Here is an 18419-nt window from a genome sequence, read left to right as displayed (position 1 = left end):
TCCCACTGCAGAATTCCGGAGGATTCCCTAAGCCCTCGTTACGCAGCAACGCATTTGTTACCATGGTCTTTCTAGGAAAAAGTGTGCATTTATCTTACGGTGACACTGATTACAGAGATGAAATCAAAGTCTATCAGCAGCATTGTGGAGGAGAAAACCTGTGTGTCTACAAAGGCAAGCTGTTGGAAGGAGGTAAGGATAAGGAGTCAAAGAGTTCATATGGATTCTGGCAACATCTTTTTTTTTCTTTTGGCTAAAATGTTGATGTGATACCAAAATTATTTCAGCTGAGCTCAGTCAAGATCTGTGCATCCAGGTGTTTTTATACCGTCTGCCTCCACACTACATCTGGATCTGCTGTTTCATGATGGAAAGTGAGGTTACAATTACTTTTGCAAATTATGGTAGAATGAATTTAGAGAACTGATTTAACAAAATACTCTAGCTTAGATTAATTTTGTGGATGGACGTATGGTTAATAAAGTCGTCGTAGCAGTAAACTGCCCTTGAATGGGGGTTACCTGTGTCTGACTTGCGATAATAATACATCAGTCTGTGTTGCTTATTATTCCAGAAGGAAACGTACATAGTGGGAGCCCAGTTCCCATCTCTTTTACATGAGCGTGATTCCATCACTCCAGTAAAAGGCGAATCGTGTTCTGGGAAATCGGGAAGAGGAAGCGACTGGGAGGTTTTCACGTAGGAGGAAGAGCGATTCCAGAGATTGTACCCCTCATTCCCGCTCACAGAACCCACCGCGTTTGCGTTGTGTATGGGGAGATGGCGCAGAGATGCCTGCCTGGCCCCGGAGGCCGTGGGCGTGCTGCAGGGTGCCCACGGGTCTGGTTTGGGCGTTTGTCCCAGCTGTGCAGAATATGGCCTTTGGGTGTCTTTTGCGTGTGCTCCCGTTGTCCCGGGCCCCGTTCACACCCGTGAGGGAAGCTGCTGGGCAGAGGGAGCTTCTCCCTGCTGCCGCGTGCTGTCTCCTCTGGAAGGACACTGTGACTGGCGGGTGCTCCGCAGTGCCTGTACGCCCCGGGTGCCAAACGCCGCCCTTGCAGAGTTGCCTGAAACGTCTCCAGAAACAGCATCTTTCCCCTGCTGAGCGTTGCTTGGAGTACGACCGTACTCGTGCAGCTCCCGAGCCGCCGACACTGCGGCTGTGCTGCTGCGGAGCCTGGCTGCACTCTGTGCGGTGCTGCGCTGAGGGCGGCGTGCGTTGCGCTGTGGGAGCTCTAACGCACCACTGTGCTGCGCCATGCAGACACTCACCAGGAATCCTAAACCTCCTCTCCGTGATGTGCCTCCTGCAGGGCGAGCGGCTGAGCTGATGTTTTGGAGGCGGGAGGCTCTGGTCTCTGCCCCGCCGCAGCAGCGAGCCGCCACACTGGCTGTGTGTTGTGTTAGCTGGCGCAGGGGTGTCCGGCTTGGAATGCTGGGTCGGAAAGGGACAGAGCTGCTGTGTGGGGAGGAGGAGGAGTTCTGCCGACTAATTAATACAGCCAAGAACCAAAGTGCCTGACCTCAGAGGGCTGGGTGCTTTGGTGGTGATGCGGAGGTACCACCATTGCAACAGGCTGACAGTAAAACATAACCTTTTTCTTTGAACCCCTTCCCTTCTGTGGTTGCAGAGACCTTTCAGTTCGTCTCAAAGAGGCACCATGGTTTCCCGTTCAGCCTCACCTTTTTTCTGAACGGGATGCAAGTGGACAGGCTGAGCTGGTGCTGTGAGTACAAACACCAGAAGCATTCCAGGCTGGGAGGCAGACACGGATACTTCAGGTTTCTCAATGTGGAGGGAGCATCTCCTTGCTACAGGTATGGAGACGAACATGCTTTGCTCACAAGGACTTAGCAGCCCAGTTTTTAGAGAGTTTATCACTTGTTTCCTCTTTTTAAATCTTACTGGCACTGCAGAGCTATGTAGAATCTTTAATTTTCACCTGTAAGTGCAGACCGTATTACTCTCCTTCAAGGAGGAATTGCGTCTGTGTTTGTGGAGCGCTTGAGGATTTTAGGGGGCTTCTCCAAGTGAGTCATAATCAGTCACCTCGTTGTCTGAGTGGCAATGCAGAGGCAGATAGGGACCTGGATTTACTGCTGATAATGATCTGAATAGCTCACTGTGTCTTCTGCCCTTCCATTGTTCACAGAAAGAAAAATGTGATACTTTCCAATTCTCTGTGTTTTTTTTCATAGATGCATTATTGCAATGGGTGTGGACAAAAAGCCATCCCCTCCCAAGAGAAAGATGGAGGCCCATGAGGAAAAGCATGTGGGTTCCCGGAGAGATGGAGTGCACCGAGAGCCAAGTAAAAGCACTGTTGAGCAGAAATCAAGCAAAGATTCATTGTTAGTCATCATACCAGGTCATGAAGTGAGTGTGGAAACTATTGAGGACAAAATGGAGACCGGACAGGAGTACAGAAAAGAAGAAAGGGAAAAACTATCTGATCATGAAAGTGAAGATAGTCAGGAAGACACCGGTAAAAATGGTACAGTATTGCAAAACACAAGCATGGGATGAAAAATGGGAGAGGATGATTCTGGAGAAGGTAGGGAATTGTGGGCTTCCAACTTCACCTGGAGCATCCTCTCTTAGGACACCTCATGTGTGAGAAATGTGGTGATGCCTGTGTCTGGGCAATAAAATCAGTGGGTCTTCTTTCAGCCAAGCGCCAGGATGAGAGGGTTTTGCAAGAGCCAAGCAAGTGAGTCAGGAAGGTCTGGAAGGCTGAAACAGGAGCCTGAGGTAGGTGGGAAAGCAGGAGGAAAGTGGGGAACAGTGAAGGGACAGCAGTGGAGAAGGAGAATGGCGGCAGGGGCACGACAGGTAGGGCAGAAGGAAGAAATGGGTGTGGGTGGGCAGAGAACGAGTCTGAGGTGAGCTCATAGGGGAGACGGGACATCGGCATAAGGTGAATGGAGAGAAGACGGTGGCCATAGGGCAGGAGGTGAAAAAGGGCAGGGAAGGCGGGAAGAGCACATAGCAGCAAAATGTCAGCAAGATTCAGCGCCAGATGAGCTATTTCGGTCTTTTCTCCTGTCAGTTGCCAGTGGGAGCACGATGCTTGGTGCACCTCAGGCTCTTTGCACCACACTGCCCTGGGCGCCGCGTACCTGACGCCTGCCCAGGCCTCCAGCGCCCTTGCTTGTCTGAGCACTTGTTCCCTCTGCTCCAGCTCTACCCGCTCACCTTTCCTGCCTTCTCTGCTCCGATCCTGCTGGGGCTGTCGTCCTTTCCCTTCACCAAACGCTCCCGCTGCCTGCTGTAGCTGACCTTGCCCCTCTTGAGTCCCATCTCGTTTCTGTTGTCAGAGATGTAAAAAGAAAGACCGGAGAGAGTCTGCCCTTGCTGAAAGTTTGCCCAAGGGGTGTTTCTTGTGGCAGACAAAGATAATATTTGTGGTGTAAAAGTGATGTGTGGCAGCTCCAACTGCACGCTCAGAATGTGCCATTTCCCTGGTGCCACTGGGCTCCACTGCCTGTCCCCGCGGGAGGAGACGGTGAGCCCAGCCCCTGCCTTCACACACTCTAACTGTAATGCCTTTTGCAGAGCAAGTCAAATTTAGAGAGAAATTTTAATTCCTACTTTCCATTCCTATTTTTACTTTCATAATTCTGCAGTGCTGCTGCTCAGCTTCCGCGTTAGTCCCTGTGGATGCGTGTTGTGATTCATCAAGCCTTGTGCCTTCCAGGAGGTGGGCACCTTTCTGACAGTTACCTAAGGAGGCCTCACTTCCAACAACGCAGCTGGAATCTCAATTGATTTTTAATACAGAAAATAAATCCCCATATTCCCTTAATTCTCATTGCCTGGGTAATTGTTTATTTGCCTAATTGGTTCTGCATCAGATACTCTTCATTTCTGTCCTTGGCGTTCTGTCACTTCGGTGCTTTAGAAGCACTGATGGAAAGAAAAAGGGATGAGCAATAAAATCTGACAGGTGGGAAATTATGGCCACGAGGGACAGGTGGTGTGTCGGCGGTGACAGCTCTCCTTCACAGTTTAGGTCTGTTGGCTCTCTGCTGCGCGCGCAGTGAGCTCGTGGTACCCGTGGAATTGCTGGATTTGAAATGGAAATCGCTGACATTGCTGCGTGCTGGTGCCTGGGATTTCACATAGCGCAGCCGTGGCCGGGAAGGGAAGGATTCTGTCATGCATATGCACCAAGGCAGTCTTTACCTGTAGATCTGAGCAAAGTTATCTATCAAATGCTACACCTTGTCAGGCTGGCAGCCTGGGAGGGAAGCCAGACCGTGGTGATGTACCAATGGTAATTCTGCCGTAAGCTTCATTTGTACCAGGATTTCTCCTGGGACCTGGAGGAGCGTACTAGAACCGTGCGATAGCAGACGCTTCCTCCGCAGCACCCTTTGGCTGGATTTCAGTAATTCATTTAGTTTGTAAGCCACTTCTTTGCTAATTAGCCATGTCAATCCACACTTATCTTACTTTGTGCTACAATATATTACCTTTCTCCAGCTTTCCCTGTTGCTTGTATTTTTTTTCATCGCAGCAAGTTTTTCTCCTGTAATGATGCTATCTTGCATTTTATTTCTGAGTTTGTGCAGCTCTTAAGTTTTCTGGTTCTTTCAGTGGCTAATGATTTTTTGTTTTGTTTTAAGGTATTAATCGTACTTGATGCATCATTCAGTAGCTCTCCTGCATTTTTGCTGCTCTGTCTATGAAGAACATGATGCTTTTTGTGATAATGTGCTCTCATGATTCCTATCTGTGGTCTTAGATTCTCTCATGGCTTTAAAAAGACTGAGCAAATGCAGAGGCAAAAGGAGATTAATGGGGTTAACCTCTCTCTGCTTAAAAAGGACTTTATTAGTTGTGAATTCCGTTTCCTGTCTCACAGTATGATTCTTTTGTTTTAGAGTACGATGAAGATTTTGAAGCAGATGAAGAAGTTAATGAAGAGGGACAGACTGGTGATCAAATGAATGGAATGCCAAAGTCATCCTCAGGCAATAAGAAACATAATTTAGACTATGAAAAGGAGAGTAAAACCTCGTCACAGAAGGCACTGCAGACCTCTGACAGTGAGAAAGAGCAAAGCGATGGTTATTCTGACAGGGACTCCGAGGATGATAAACAAGGTTGGGTTTTTTCATAATGAGGCGTAGAGAAGTTGCCCTGATGCGTGTTTTACATTTTGTGTGTGTCCAGTGCATGTTTGTGTGTGTCCATGTTGAGTCTGCATAGGAAACCCATGGAGTCCTACTGAATTGGTGACAGAGAGCTATTTTATCTGTTATTAATTCCACCCACGGGCAGCGTAAGCGTGTGCCAGCTCACAGCAGACTCCACTGAACCATTCAGTTGCAGAAAGGGAGATGGAGCCTGTCAGCACGTGAGCTCCAAGTGCTCGGGGCAGGTCAGCGCTTGATGCTGGTGGTCACCAACGTCCGTGACGCTGTGACCACTGACACCTGCTGAGCGTGAGCACCTTTATCTGAGAAGCCACCAGGAAACCCAGCCTTGTACCACCTTGTATTTTAGAAGTGCTGTCTTTAAGGGCCCCAGTTATTCCCAACCTGAGCTTTGTGCCCTGGTGCATGATGGGCTCTGCCTGGGCCGGGGACAAAGCGCTGTCGGCTCATGCGTCCCCTGTCCCCACCGCGGTGGGCAGCTTGTGAGGGTCCTTGTCCGAGTCCGGCTGAGAATGAGTGAGGGTCGGAGTCAGGAAGGTGGTCTCGGATTCTTGATCCAAACGTAGCTACAAAAGTGTGCAGTGAAGTGCCCAAGGCCATTATTATTATTATTAATTCAGAAAGATTAAACTGTTCTGGAATACATTTTTGAAGAATAAGTAGCATTTTCTGTCATTCGATTTTTTTGGATCAGCACTTTTAATGTGTAGTGTTTTAACTATTGGCCTTTGTGCAGGCCGAGCCGTGCATCTTCCTAAATAACCCCACAGAAAACTTGCAGAGAATTTCTCATTTCTTAGACAAACAATAGAATTCCAGTCATCTGGTGGTGGATGAGCCAGGAGTGAGCTGCCTCTTCCTTCTGGCGCGGTGTTTGATCTCGCCAACATTGCCCCTCTGTGGCTCTGTTGGATCCTGACCTGACTCGCGTGCCTCTCGCTTGTCATCATGTATCAGGATTTCTCCGTTTACTGCTATTTTAAATTAATTACTTTGTCTTCCTTACATTTGACAGTCCTATTGTGCAAACTGCTTCTCAAGTTAAATGGAAACATTACTTTCACATTTGTATTTCTAGGTGAATTAAACAAAGGTAATACAGCTGTTTGTGAAAAGGTTGCAGCTGCAAGAAAGATCCAGTCTTTTTACAGAAAGTGTAAAATCCAACAGAAATTCAAATCAGGTTTGAAACATCCTTGCTTATAAAATCATTGCAGTGATCAAAAAGAATCTTAATTTTTGTTTTCTCACGATAATCAGAAATAGCTTGTGATCCATGAATAATCAGTACAATTAAGCATTCTTTTCTGCTTGTTAGCATGTGGCATTACGGACTTTATTGTGGCTGTAATCAGCTGCTCCTCAAGCTCTGGCCGTGTGTGGTGGTCCAGTGGAAGCGTGTGGGTGCGGAGGCGTGTGTAGATGGAGAGGAGCGGGTAACTGGGTAACTGTAGGGGCCTTTCGGGGCTGCCTCTACATGAAGGCCTTCGTTAAGGGCCACCCTTACGCACCTTTGTGCTGGGATGTAATGGTGCTGCGTGCACCAAAACTCACTAATTCAATATGAATTTTTCTGTGATGAAAACGTTGTTGGGAAGCCATCAAATCTTGAAATACAGACATTTAAGATCAGCAACTAGTGGTGTAATCCAGCCGGTGACGGAGGCAGGGCCCCTCACCCACCATGGATGGGCGCTCGGTCTCCTCTGCTGTGGTAGCTCAGGGCATGCACTTACATCATGGGCGTTCTCTGGGGGTTTAAATAAGACAGGTTTAATCCTCTTTCTTAGCAGCCTGGTTTGCTGCTTCTGTCTTTCACGCCAGCGCACCAGTACAGTGTTCGTCGGTCATTGCTTGCCTCCCCCTTGGCAGCCGGCAGTGGGCGTCAGCGGCGTTGCCACCCTGGGAATGGGGAAAGCTGCTTCCAGAGATGCCTCTGGAGAAGCTCATGGCTTGGAGTCGCTTTTCCCTTTGGCTGACGTGAGCTGTGACTTCCCACCCTTTCTCCGTGGCTCACACAGGGTGTGTTTACAGCCAGTAAGCCTTGGGGGCCAGTGGTGCAGGGCAATGGGCATACACCTCCAGGTGGCCAGCAAAACGTGTTCAGCTAAAACGTTTAGGAGAGTCCTGCTTCCAGCCTTGTCATTTTTTTTCTTCTTCTTTTTTTTTTTTTTATTATTTTATTTTGTCGTTAGGTGAATTTTTGAAGTGTAGGTGAATTTCTGTAGGGTACGAAACTTGTTTGGTGCAGATTGTCCTTACCTTGTAGTGGTGCGTTGGTCACTGGCAGCGTGAGCTTCCTTTCTGTCAGGCTCCTCGAGGCAAACACAAACCTGTGGCCACCTGGAGATTACCCACACCACGTGTTTCTGCGTAATTCAACGTCAGTTGTTGCTGGCTTCAACTGTCATCTCCCTGTGACCTGAAATGAGCTTTGAACATTTACTGTGCCTTGAATTCATCTGCTGAGCCTTGGACCTGTAATTTTTTTTTGAAGAACTCACTCGCTTTCATTAAGGACGTGTTCTCATCACTGCTGCCAATCCCACGTGTTCTCATCACTGCTGCCCGTCTCTGCGGAGATGTCAGTCACAATGAGCGTACCTTCCCCAGAGATGCTGGCAGCTCCCCCAAACCACCACTAACGCGTGCTGGGAGGTGGAGTTGCACTCAGTTCCTTTTCCTTTGCTACTTTTAAGGAAAACTGAGGAGTTTTCTTGAATGGATAGTCTGGCGTCTATACGAGGCAGTCCATTAATTTAGAATTGCAGTTTCCATTCACACACCTGCTTTGTTCTTGTTTTAAAATTAATGGGAGTAATTGATGTATTTTAGGGAAGTTTTTGCTTCCATACTGGAGGTATTTTTAAAAGCAGTCCTGCAAAGTTTTTGTAATACGTTACAGATGAAAAGGGTAATTTAAAATATTACAAAAAATTGCAATGAGCCTTCCTCAGCTGCACAGAGGCAGAAGCGGTACAGACGCTGCTGGAAGACTGTGGCTGCAGGAAGAAATAAGGTGGCACAGATTGGCTCCTGGGGCTCTGGGAATAGCTGTTGAGGGACAGACCGTGGGTCCAAATTCTACCTCTGGCCTTTGGCCGGCAGGAGATGCCCAGGAAAAAAAAAGAACAGGGGAAGAATGTGGTGCTGCTTCCCGGGTGTGTCGTCCCACCCCTGTAATTAGCTGGTGTCAAGGGTGGTCCCTGTTAATTATTAGGCCTAGCTGGATTCTTCTTCCTTGAGTTTGATTAATGCCTTCTTGAGTCCCTGTCAGCTTTGGACACCAGCAATGCTGTGTAGCAGTAAGCTCTTCTGTTCACCTCAATGTTGGATGAAGAATTATTGCTTTTTTTTTCCCCCTCAAGTTTTCTATTTATGAATTTCATACGACGGTCCCTGCGTCCTTTTTTAGAGGAGACAGTGAACTTCATCTCCAGTTCAATTTGAATGGTTTACACGTGATTTTGGAGATCTTTGTCATATTCACTGAGCTAACAGGAGTGTGCTAAAGGACTGTTGCTATGGTTGAAATCTTTTATCAAATGAAGGTCAAGAAACTATTGTAAAACCTTTCTGAGTCATATCTAGAGGTGCTTTTGGAGGTGTATTTCTGTGTGATTGATGGAGCTAATCTGGTTCGTTACCACTATCAGAAGAAAATATGTTAAATGGCTATAATTTTAATACTTTGATACATCTGGGCAATGTTCTTCTATTGCACTAATAGGAATTTTGTCACGGTATCCTCAGGTGGTGTAATTCAGAAATTGATATCAGATGAGCCAATGAATGCAGATGTTTAGTGACAAATGCTAAACCAAAATTATGTTTGCTCTTTCCAGAGAGGAGGCCTGCACGCTCTGTCTCATCCATCAGTACTCAGTATAGCAGCAAAGATGACTCTCATGCTGAAACGATGGAAGACGATGTTAAGGGCAAAGAGGAGTATAATATCAGAAGAGCATCTGATAACACAGCACATGCACAATATGGAAATGAGAACAGGGAGAATAAACCACTCAGAATGGAGGAAAATCAGGAAAGTTCTACACTGGAAAAGGAAGGAACAGATGAAGCAGAAAAGGCAAAACCAGAAGATCTAACAGCAAGGGAAGATACCGGAATTTGTCATGAAAATATAACGGCAATACAGCTTCACAGTCCTGAAGTTAATGGGGAACTCAAACAGGCTGGGTCAGCAGAAAGTAACATCGGGGAAGAGGGGGACAAGAATGCAAGTACCAGGAGTGATGGTGGGGAGGAAAGTCTTCTGGAGCCTTTGGAAAGCAATGTGACGGAAGCGGAAGACAGCAACGAAGAGTCTCTGCAGAGTGACGAAGGAGGTGGTGAGTACGGTCCCTCTGCCCAGCTGTGAGTGACTGGTGTGTGCGAGTGTCCCGTGTTTGCCTTCACACCGAGTCACGGTGCAGTGTGGGGAATGTGGCTGCCAGGCTGTTCTCCAGCTGCCACTGCCGTGAGCTGAACAGCCACCGCGGCGTAACCCTGGTTCATCGTTTCTTTCCTAGTGTTTCCAGTGGAGGGCTTTGGCTATTCTTTGTAACTCCTGTAGTTGGGTTTCACGTATCATGCAATTATTATAAAATCCAAACATGATTTGTTTCCTATAGGAGAGTCTGTATGCCAGATTGGGGGACTCTGTTTATGATGTTGAAATACTAGATTCAAAACAAACACCAAAAATCACCATGGGAATCATGGCGCAGCAGATGAAGATCACAAATGTGTCAGTTGATCCATGGTTGTGTTGCTTCACCCTGTCATGGATTTGTTGTCAAGGAGCAAATCAGTCAGTTGTGTGACACCTTGGTTTTACTGTTGATAAAATGGGCATCTTGCAGTTTCAACCTTGCCTTTATGGATAATGGGCAATTAGTAAAAGGTTGGCCACGTGAGGAAGGCTTTGCATTATTATATCTGGACAACGGGAAAAAAGGTAAGCCTCTGCTTTGCAATGTCATCCAGGCCATGGGGGAAATGCCTTGGATGGGGTTAAATCAGGCAGTATAAAAGGATATTCGTCTGCCTGGTGCTGACGTAAAGGAGAGCCACAAGCCACAGTAGATGAAATTTCCAGTTGTCTTTCCGCATGCGGAATGTGCAGTGGAATATAGAATGGTCTTCCTTTATTTTGATAGGATTTTTTGGTTCTGTTTCTGTTGCCTTCTGTTCACTGCAGTGCATCTAAGATAGCCGTGTCTGGAATAAACGCTTTGAATGCTGGTGCTTAATGCTTTGCGAGTCTGTTGCTGCCGGGTTACTCAGACTGTCTCGTGCATTGCTTTTGCTTTGTTATGCATTCAGAATTGAGGCAGTAAAGACAGTAACATACTATTCATTGAATAATGCTGAAGTCTTCAAAGACGTTTGCTTCTGGAACCCCTCTCTTCACTTGTGTGAAAGAAACTTCAATTTAAGCGCCTTCACCTCTAGGCTCAGATGAGTTGAGTAAGGACTACTGAGGAAAGAACTTTAAAAACCTGGGGGACAGAATATTATGCTGCAATACAAAGCCAAGGAAAGATCAATCGAATGTGGCAAGCTAGTAGTCTGGTACTGAGTTAGCCTAAGACAAGAGCGGTGTTCTTTATCAGCGCAAATCCCCCTGTGCTCACATTCAGCACACGTGGTTTCGTGGCTCTAGGTTTGAACAGAGATCCTCTGTCAAATACAGATGAATTGTCCAAATGTTATGTCGGTAACAACGTTTACTTCTCAGTTAAGTCCTGGTTCATCTCTGCTGCCAGCAGACTACCTGAGATTCAGGGACAATGCAGATCAAGGAAAGACAAGAAAAATCATTGAATTGTAAAAATCACAGGTAGGAATGACTTCCTAAATTGTGTACAGATTTTTTTCCCTGTCTACATGGGGGTTCTTTAGGTAAATTTTATAGCAAATAGAGAATTGCCAAGAAACTGTGTGTAGAGCAATGAAAGAAAAAGATAATGTCCTTTTTGAGATTTAATGAACATGCTGAAGAAATATTGTGGTGTAACAAAAGTCAGATGGGAATCTTAGCTTCTTCTAGGCTCTTAGCACAGTTGCTGCCATGATAGAGATTCTAATTCAAAAATTCAAGGATGTCTAGAGTCTTAAAAGAAATGCCAGATGGTTGCAATTCCAGCTGTTCCAGCTGTCCAAAAGGCTGAGGGCTAAAAGCCTCCAGAGATGCCCGAAGGGCTGAGGGAGCCCAGTCCTTTACTGTGACTGCAGAGTTGGTTCTCAGCCCCTTCTTGGGCCTCCCTGACTTCTTCACATGAGCTTCTCAGTGGGTCTGGTCATTCTCACCAGCCGTCCAGCCTGTGTTTTGATGAGGTTGAGATGGCACCATTCTGGTTTTGCCCCGGTGATGCCCGTCATGCCCTGCTCGTGGCAGGATCTTTCCTAAGCAGTGCTGTCGTTAACAGTGCAGAACTAATTTAGCAGAGAAAATTGTATCTGCTGAAGAAAGCAAAAGGTGCAGGATGCTTCTCTGGGGTTGTTCAGTTGCGGGCTGAGTCTGGGCAAATCACAACCGGTGGCGCGAGAGGACCTGTCAGAAGTGGAAATACCTGGGATGGGCTCCTGCTGCGCGCTGTCTGATCTTGCTGTGCTCTTGGTGACAAGGAGATATCGCGGATCCCGAGGGAGAGAACTGTTGTGAGCAGCGTTTGTCATCCTCCCCGGGGCTCTGCGTTTTGATAGACTGTCAATTCCCTTTTGTCAATTGTTACGCAGGAGGTAAACGGCAAAGAATGGGAGCTGCCAGCTTGTCAGACGTCAGGCCCGTAATCAGTCAGAGTATGATAGATGCATGCACCTGGCAAAGCACTTGGCATTTCAGCAGGTCAAAGAACGCGCTGCCTGAGCCTCTGTGGGAGGCAGCCCAGGGGTGTCCTGCAGCAGAAAGCTTCTTGTCCTCTCTGCAGAGCTGAGACGTCTGAACGATTCAAGCAGGCTCTGCGCTATTTGCAGAGACCTTTGTCAGGACCTTGGGTCCCAGGAGGAACCTTATAAATGCTCTCCTGGGACATTCCCTGCTCAGTTTTCATGGTTCCTTGCAGAGCAGATCTTAGTGCTTCGTCCAGGTGAAATGTGACGGCAAGGAGTGAAGCCATCGCTGCCCTTTAGGACCTGTGGCACAGGCAAAAAGGCGTTCAGGCTGAGCAGGGGCCTGTCGTAGTGTAGACTGAAATGGTCTTTTTAAAAGTTTCTTCCATTTCTGCTCAGAGCTGTGTGGGTGCAGGGTACTGCTGGGTTAGGAAGGATGGGGGAAAGCATAAAGTAGGAGGAACCACAGGAGGAAGAAGAAGAAAAAATAAAAACAGAAGTGAAAAAAAGAAGAAAAATAACATACACAAGGGTGAGTAGAAAGACAGAATCAACAGTGTAGAAAAACCCAGGCTCATAGGAAGAGGTGAGAAAGCACAGGGTGCACACTGGCAGGAGAGAGACAGGGATCTGGGAAGGGAAGAGTGCAAGGTTGTCGCAGGGAGCACGGTGTTAAGTCTTTGCCTCACTGCGAGCGGGACCAACACCTCTCCTGCTCCTGGACGTGTCAGTGCCCTGACTGACTGAAGCAGCAGGCAGATTAAATCCCAGACACACAGCTACGTGTATAAAAAAAATGAGTCTCATGAAAATTGATAGCCATTTTTCTTAATAAATTGCTGGAGGGAACATTCTGCTACGTACAAGTATGCGTGGTCACAATCCATGGTGCCCAGAAGTGACGGCGAGACAGAATTTCTGCGGGTTAAGAGGGCAATTCGAATGAGAGCAGTGTTCAGGTCGGTCACTCTTACTGTGCTTATTTTTATGCAACTGATTTTCTTCCAGCAGAGCTCCTGTCAGCTGCGGACGTGCCCGACGGGTCAGCCCAGAGGCACATCTCCCACAGTAGTCTGCGTCTCGCAGGGGCGAGAGAAGATGCTGTTCACAAACACGAGAGACACTGTCTTCTGAATTTCACTCATTCTGTAGCAATCCCACACTCTGATCTGTTCTATAATAGCTGTTAGAAAAGAAATGCCTGCCTCGTCATTTTGTCTCCACTTATGGATTTGATGTCCATGAATTTGTCTGTTCATGCAGGTTCCCTGCTCCTGTCCTGTCCATTCTCTATGAAGCCCAATGTTTTGGGTACCTTTACTGCATACTCCACTGCACAGTGGCCCGAAGTCAGCCGGTTCCCGAGTGCAGGAGCATTAGCTTTTTACTTGAGGCTCCTTATCTTTATTTTCAGAGAAATTGAATTGAGGCGTTGCTTGAAAGTCAGGATATCATACTGTATCATCACCAGCTTTATTTAGGCTGTGAGTCATGATTCAGCCAGAAACACGTTGGGTGGTTTGTTGTGGCGATTGGTTTCAGTCTCTCTACTTTTTAATAGAAGACCAAGTCAGGATTCAGATCTTTTTTCTCACTGGCTGAAACCCTCATCCTCTACTCTCAGACAAAATGCTTTGTCTAAATAAAGTGGCACAGGCTGATTCTGGGAAGATCATTGGTGAAGATGTTGGAAAGTGTCTGTGCTCTCACTGAGCCTTGACGTAGAATTTGTCTGTAGACGTTCAGAAACTGAAACTTGGAACAAGTGTCTCTGCAGCCCTTCCACTGCGTAGATGAAGGTGAGCAGTGTACTGCTTCATGTCACGTACAGTAATAAGATCTAGAAATGCTGTGATTGTCTCCTTTATGATCCGACAGTTATGTCTGACATAAGCCTTGAGTACAAGCAATTGACTGAGTTACTCCCTTTCGGTTGAAGCCTTGATTGTTCCAAGCTGCAGAGGAGCAGTCTGAAACGTGTGACCACTGGCACCATCCAGGCAGCAACAGGAGTTAAAGGAGTCTCACGCTAACAGCCATAACCCAAACGAAAGCTGTTCCAGAGGTGTACCTGAACGTCTGTGGTTCCTCATGGACGCAGTATGTTGGCAACAGAGAGCATTTGGCAGTAAAACCGAGTGCAAGGCTGGACTTCATGCTGTTAGTCCATACCAGTGGCAAACTGGCAAGATCTTTGTGTAAAAGACTAAGCCAATAACTGCAACAGAAAAAGAAAGACACAGAAAACTGATGGAACTTGAAGGGAGAAGTCTGGGCTGCGGGAGGGAAGGGCTGTCAGAGGAGATGCTGAAGGGGTCGGACTGTGTACATAGCTGGAATACTGCTCATGAAGAAGTTGTTTAGGGTGAAAGCCATTCATGTAATCATCCAGAAAGTCATAAAGCAAAATGGAACCGACAGCACAATCTTAACAATAATATCAAATGTATGACTTGAATGCGAAGCATCTCAATCATTGCATTTACAGAGCAGAAAATACTTCCCCACTTATTTATAGATAGGCACAGGTCATTCAGTCACTTAGGTTAGTTTGGGGAGTTGGGAAATCATCAGAACTGGAGTTGGGAACTTAACATAGATTTTTTTCTTTTTTAAAAGTATTCACAGAACAATAACAATTTTATTTCTATAAAACAATGTTGTTGCTTGTATGTTGAACCCCCCCTCAAACTGCCTGACCAAAGCAATCTCACTGTTTCGTGAAAATGCTGTGCAAGATTGTCGCTCTGTGTTTCAGTAGATGCTCCTGCACGAATTTTCCCTTGGATTTTTAATGATTGTCTCCATTTGGTTTTAATCTACTTAAAAAACTTATTGCTGGTGAAGATTTACATGGCTCCAATCAGGTTTTCTCTGGCATTTCAAGTTCCAAATCGAGCAAAGATAGCTGGATGACTTTGACTCCCCTTTTGCTTTTTAGCAATTTCTCTTTCTTGCTTCCTCTTTTGTAACTTTGTGATAGTTTTTGAAGATTGCAAACCAGTCCAGAAGGAAATAGCAACGGCGATTGGAAATGGTCATCATGTGAACTCTGAACCTGAACCTAGTGATTCCCCTGCAGAAGAGGAAGAAGAGAATGTAACAAGTACAGAGCCTGCTGCCAACGAAGGTGAGATTGGCCGTCGATCAGGGACGTGCATTAAATCTTCTTCATCTGAAGTCTATTTATAGAAGTGTTTGCCCTTTTCTTTCTAGGCTATCAAAATCCAGTAGTCTTCATGCGTGGGTCTCCCCAGGGATCTGTGTCTGTGATGCACAGACCAGGGGAGAACATGCGGTTCCTGGGCAGCCCGACTTCTGGGTCAGTTGCCCCTGAAAGGCAGGAGGGGAGGAGTGGGGAGCAGAAGGCCAGTGGAGGGGGTGTGGGCGACCGGTCACGAGCTCTGCTCTGCTGGCAGAGACGGGCCAGACAAATAGTGTCCCCTCGGCCTGTTTGTCACCTGGAGTCTTCTCTGGCTGCCGTCCCAGAGGTGGGGTCTGGTTGCACAGGCTTCTGTGCAAGCAGGCAGCAAAAAGCAGTAATTTTGGAGTGCAGAGGTAGTGCAAGAAGGTAAAATAAATCAAAACCAGCGTGAGATGATTTGGGGCAAGACAGCCTTCACCCAGTGTGAGAAAGGATGGGTTGGGAAAGACATTGCTCCTTGCTTCTTTCAGTGGCACAACACTTCTCATTTTCTAAAGAATAGAAACCTGCCGGGGTTGGTAGAAAAGCGTGGTGCAGCAGCACAGGCTGCTGGGGTCCCTGCCCGGGGACACATCCTGCGGCACTGAATCCAACAAGGGCTTTGCCCTTACGGGGGGGGATTGAATCCAGCGGGCAGGATTCGCCCTGTATTATTCCCCTGATGTAATTACAGACTCCATGGGAAGCAAGTGCCCATTTTACATGAACAGCTGAGTATTCTTCTTCCTGTGTGTGCATATTTTACATGAGCAATTTACCACCTATTTCTGCATTCTTTGATTGTTACTGTCAAGCTTATGGCTGTCTGATACACCCCCCTGAGCTCCCTGCAGGGCAGGTGAGGGAAGGAGGGAGCGTAGGCAGGGCAGACAGAACGGTCAGGGTCGAAAGCTGGTCATGTGTCACCATTTTTGCTTACATGAGTTCTGCCAGATGCCAGAACGGCAGCACTAGGAAGGTAGTCAGAGCACAGGTGCGCGATGAGAAGCAGCACAGCAAGTTTTCTTCTTGTCACCGCGCTGATGTCCCTTCATTGCTTGGGAGAGATAGCATCTTTAATAATAAACCTGTAAAACAGCCCTAACACTAACACAGTTCTCAATAAAACTAATGTTTTGATTATTTCTTAATAGCACCAGATGGAGCTTTCTTGGCAGAAGGAACAAGAACACTTGACGTGCAGAAGGCAGCAGAACAAGTGGTACGAGAAGGGCAGATGGTAGGGGAGAGACAGGCTCTTGCGAAGGAAGATTTTGTTGCTGAGGGAGGCGATGCTCGCACTGAAGAGGCAGGAGGAGAAGTGGCACGGGCGGGAGATTTGCTGCCTGAGGAAGACGCGGTGGCTGTGCTGCGGGTGGAGGAATCTGCACCTGGGGAGAGCGCCATGGCAGGAGAAGATCCCAGAGGAAAGGGGACAGGGAAGGGAATGGAGCCTGGCGCAGCAGTGTCACCCGGGGAGCAGGAAGGGGTGATGGAGGGGATGGAGAGCGAGGCAGCACTGGGAGAGCAGGTCCCCAGAGGAGAGGAGCCAGCAGCAGCAGCGCTAGGCGGGGAGGAGGACGGAGCGGTCTCTGAGGGGCAGGAGCTGGCTGGGGGGGTCTCTGGGGCAGAAGAGGCTGCGGAGGAGGGCTCAGGGGTGGAGGAGGCTGTGGGAGCCACAGGGCCTGTGGTGAAGGAGGTGGTGAGCGAAGCCATGTCTGAGGCAGAGGAGGCCATGGAGGAGGGAGGTTTTGCAGGGGACTTTGTGGCGGGTGCTGTGTCTGAGAGAGAGGGGGCTTTGGAGGATGCCAGCGTGGCAGAAGGGATTGCCGGGGTCGTTGGCCCTGAAGGAGAGGAGCCTGTAGAGGAAGCCGTTTCTGGAGGGGAGGATGCTGTGGAGGAGCCCAGGGCTCTCCTGGGAGCATTAGAGGATACAAATGTTTGCACAGGAGAAGCAATGGTTGGTGGAGAAGACTTTGGAAAGCCAAATGAGTTTTCCCAGCTGAAAGCATCAGGGGAAGAGCAGATGGAGATGGGGAAAGCTGCCATAGGAGCAGCAGGATCTGAGGCTGGCAAGGCATCAGAGGTAGAAGGGAGCTCTCTCCTGAGAGCAGAGGACACAGTGGAGGAGTCCGTGGAGCCTGGCAAGGGTCCCGTGTTGGAAGTAGCACCTGGAGTAGAGGCACTGGTGGATGCTGGAGGGGATCCCATGAGTGAAGGGTCATCTCAGTTGGAGGAGACCACAGCAGCGGTGGAGGAGGAGGGCTCAGCAGGAGCACTTTTGGGTGGAAGCCCATCTCTAGGCAGCAAAGGAGAGACAGAAAGTGCAATGGAAGGAAAACCTGATGGAGGGGCGATGGGAGTATCTGTGGGGACGGGCAGAGCAGCGCCAGGAGGGGGAGAGGAGGCCATGGGTGGAGCAGCAGGTCCAAGGGAGCTGGCAGCTGGGATGGAGGGATCGCTGGAGCGTGCCGAAGAGAGAGGGAAGGGGAGGCGTCCTGGTGAGGCCTTGGATGAAGTGCTGCCAGCCGCGGTGCTGTGTGGGAGCCGGACTGGGGAGGCCGGGCTGGTGGCCATTGCGGTGGTGGGAGGCCAGGCAGGGCCAGGGGCTGGGGCTGAGGGAGAGGCAGGGGAGCCGGCGCTGCCGGGGGTGGCGGCGGTGGCTGGGGTGTCCCCCCGGCATGGAGAGCTGCATGGAGCCATGTCCCCTGGGGAGCAGCCAGAGTCAGAACCCCCCCTGAGAGCCCCTGCACAGGGGGTTGGGGCAGCAGAGCTGAGGGACAGAGGGTCTGCAGGAGGCGAGGGGCTGTGCCTCGGCCCGCAGCTGGCAGCTCCTGCGACAGGAGCAGTGGGGGACGAGGGGGGGCTGCAGGAGGGGACAGAGCAGGCGGGAGTGAAGGCTGAGGGGGGACAGCCAGGCCCCTGCGGAAACACCGGAGAGAGAGAGGCAGCGGGTGCCCTGGCGAGCGCCCGGGACGCGCCGGGAGCCGGGGAGCAGAGGAAGGACGGTCTCCCCGGAGGGAGCCCAGGCGCCCCCGCAGCCGCCGGCGTGGGCGAGAGGAGCCGCGGTGCCCCTGGGGTGAGTCCTGCACGGGTTGGCCACTGCCCCCCGCATCCCTTTGGGTCCCCAGAGGGGTCCCTGCCAGGAGCAGAGGATGCACCGCTTTGTCCCGCTTCTTACACTTTCCTTCAGTATCTGCGGCTGGGGCGGGGGGTGATTAAATCCTTTTGGGTGGCA

General features: G+C 49.0%; 1 protein-coding gene across 1 annotated transcript in view; it reads left to right on the top strand.

The window, feature by feature from the left end:
* ERICH3 (glutamate rich 3) overlaps positions 1 to 18419 on the top strand; it is a 34524-nt gene that overhangs the window by 14065 nt on the left and 2040 nt on the right. Inside the window, exons 9-15 of the mRNA XM_074599208.1 lie at positions 12 to 192; positions 1632 to 1818; positions 2200 to 2495; positions 4888 to 5109; positions 9009 to 9512; positions 14981 to 15127; positions 16336 to 18260. Coding sequence (XP_074455309.1) covers positions 12 to 192; positions 1632 to 1818; positions 2200 to 2495; positions 4888 to 5109; positions 9009 to 9512; positions 14981 to 15127; positions 16336 to 18260 — 3462 coding nt within the window. The remainder of the gene's footprint in view (positions 1 to 11; positions 193 to 1631; positions 1819 to 2199; positions 2496 to 4887; positions 5110 to 9008; positions 9513 to 14980; positions 15128 to 16335; positions 18261 to 18419) is intronic.

The sequence above is a fragment of the Larus michahellis genome, chromosome 8 (genome assembly GCF_964199755.1).
Source record: "Larus michahellis chromosome 8, bLarMic1.1, whole genome shotgun sequence".
NCBI lineage: Eukaryota > Metazoa > Chordata > Aves > Charadriiformes > Laridae > Larus > Larus michahellis.
The sequence above is the reverse complement of the archived record's forward strand: the minus strand, read 5'-3'. Positions and strand labels throughout refer to the sequence as shown.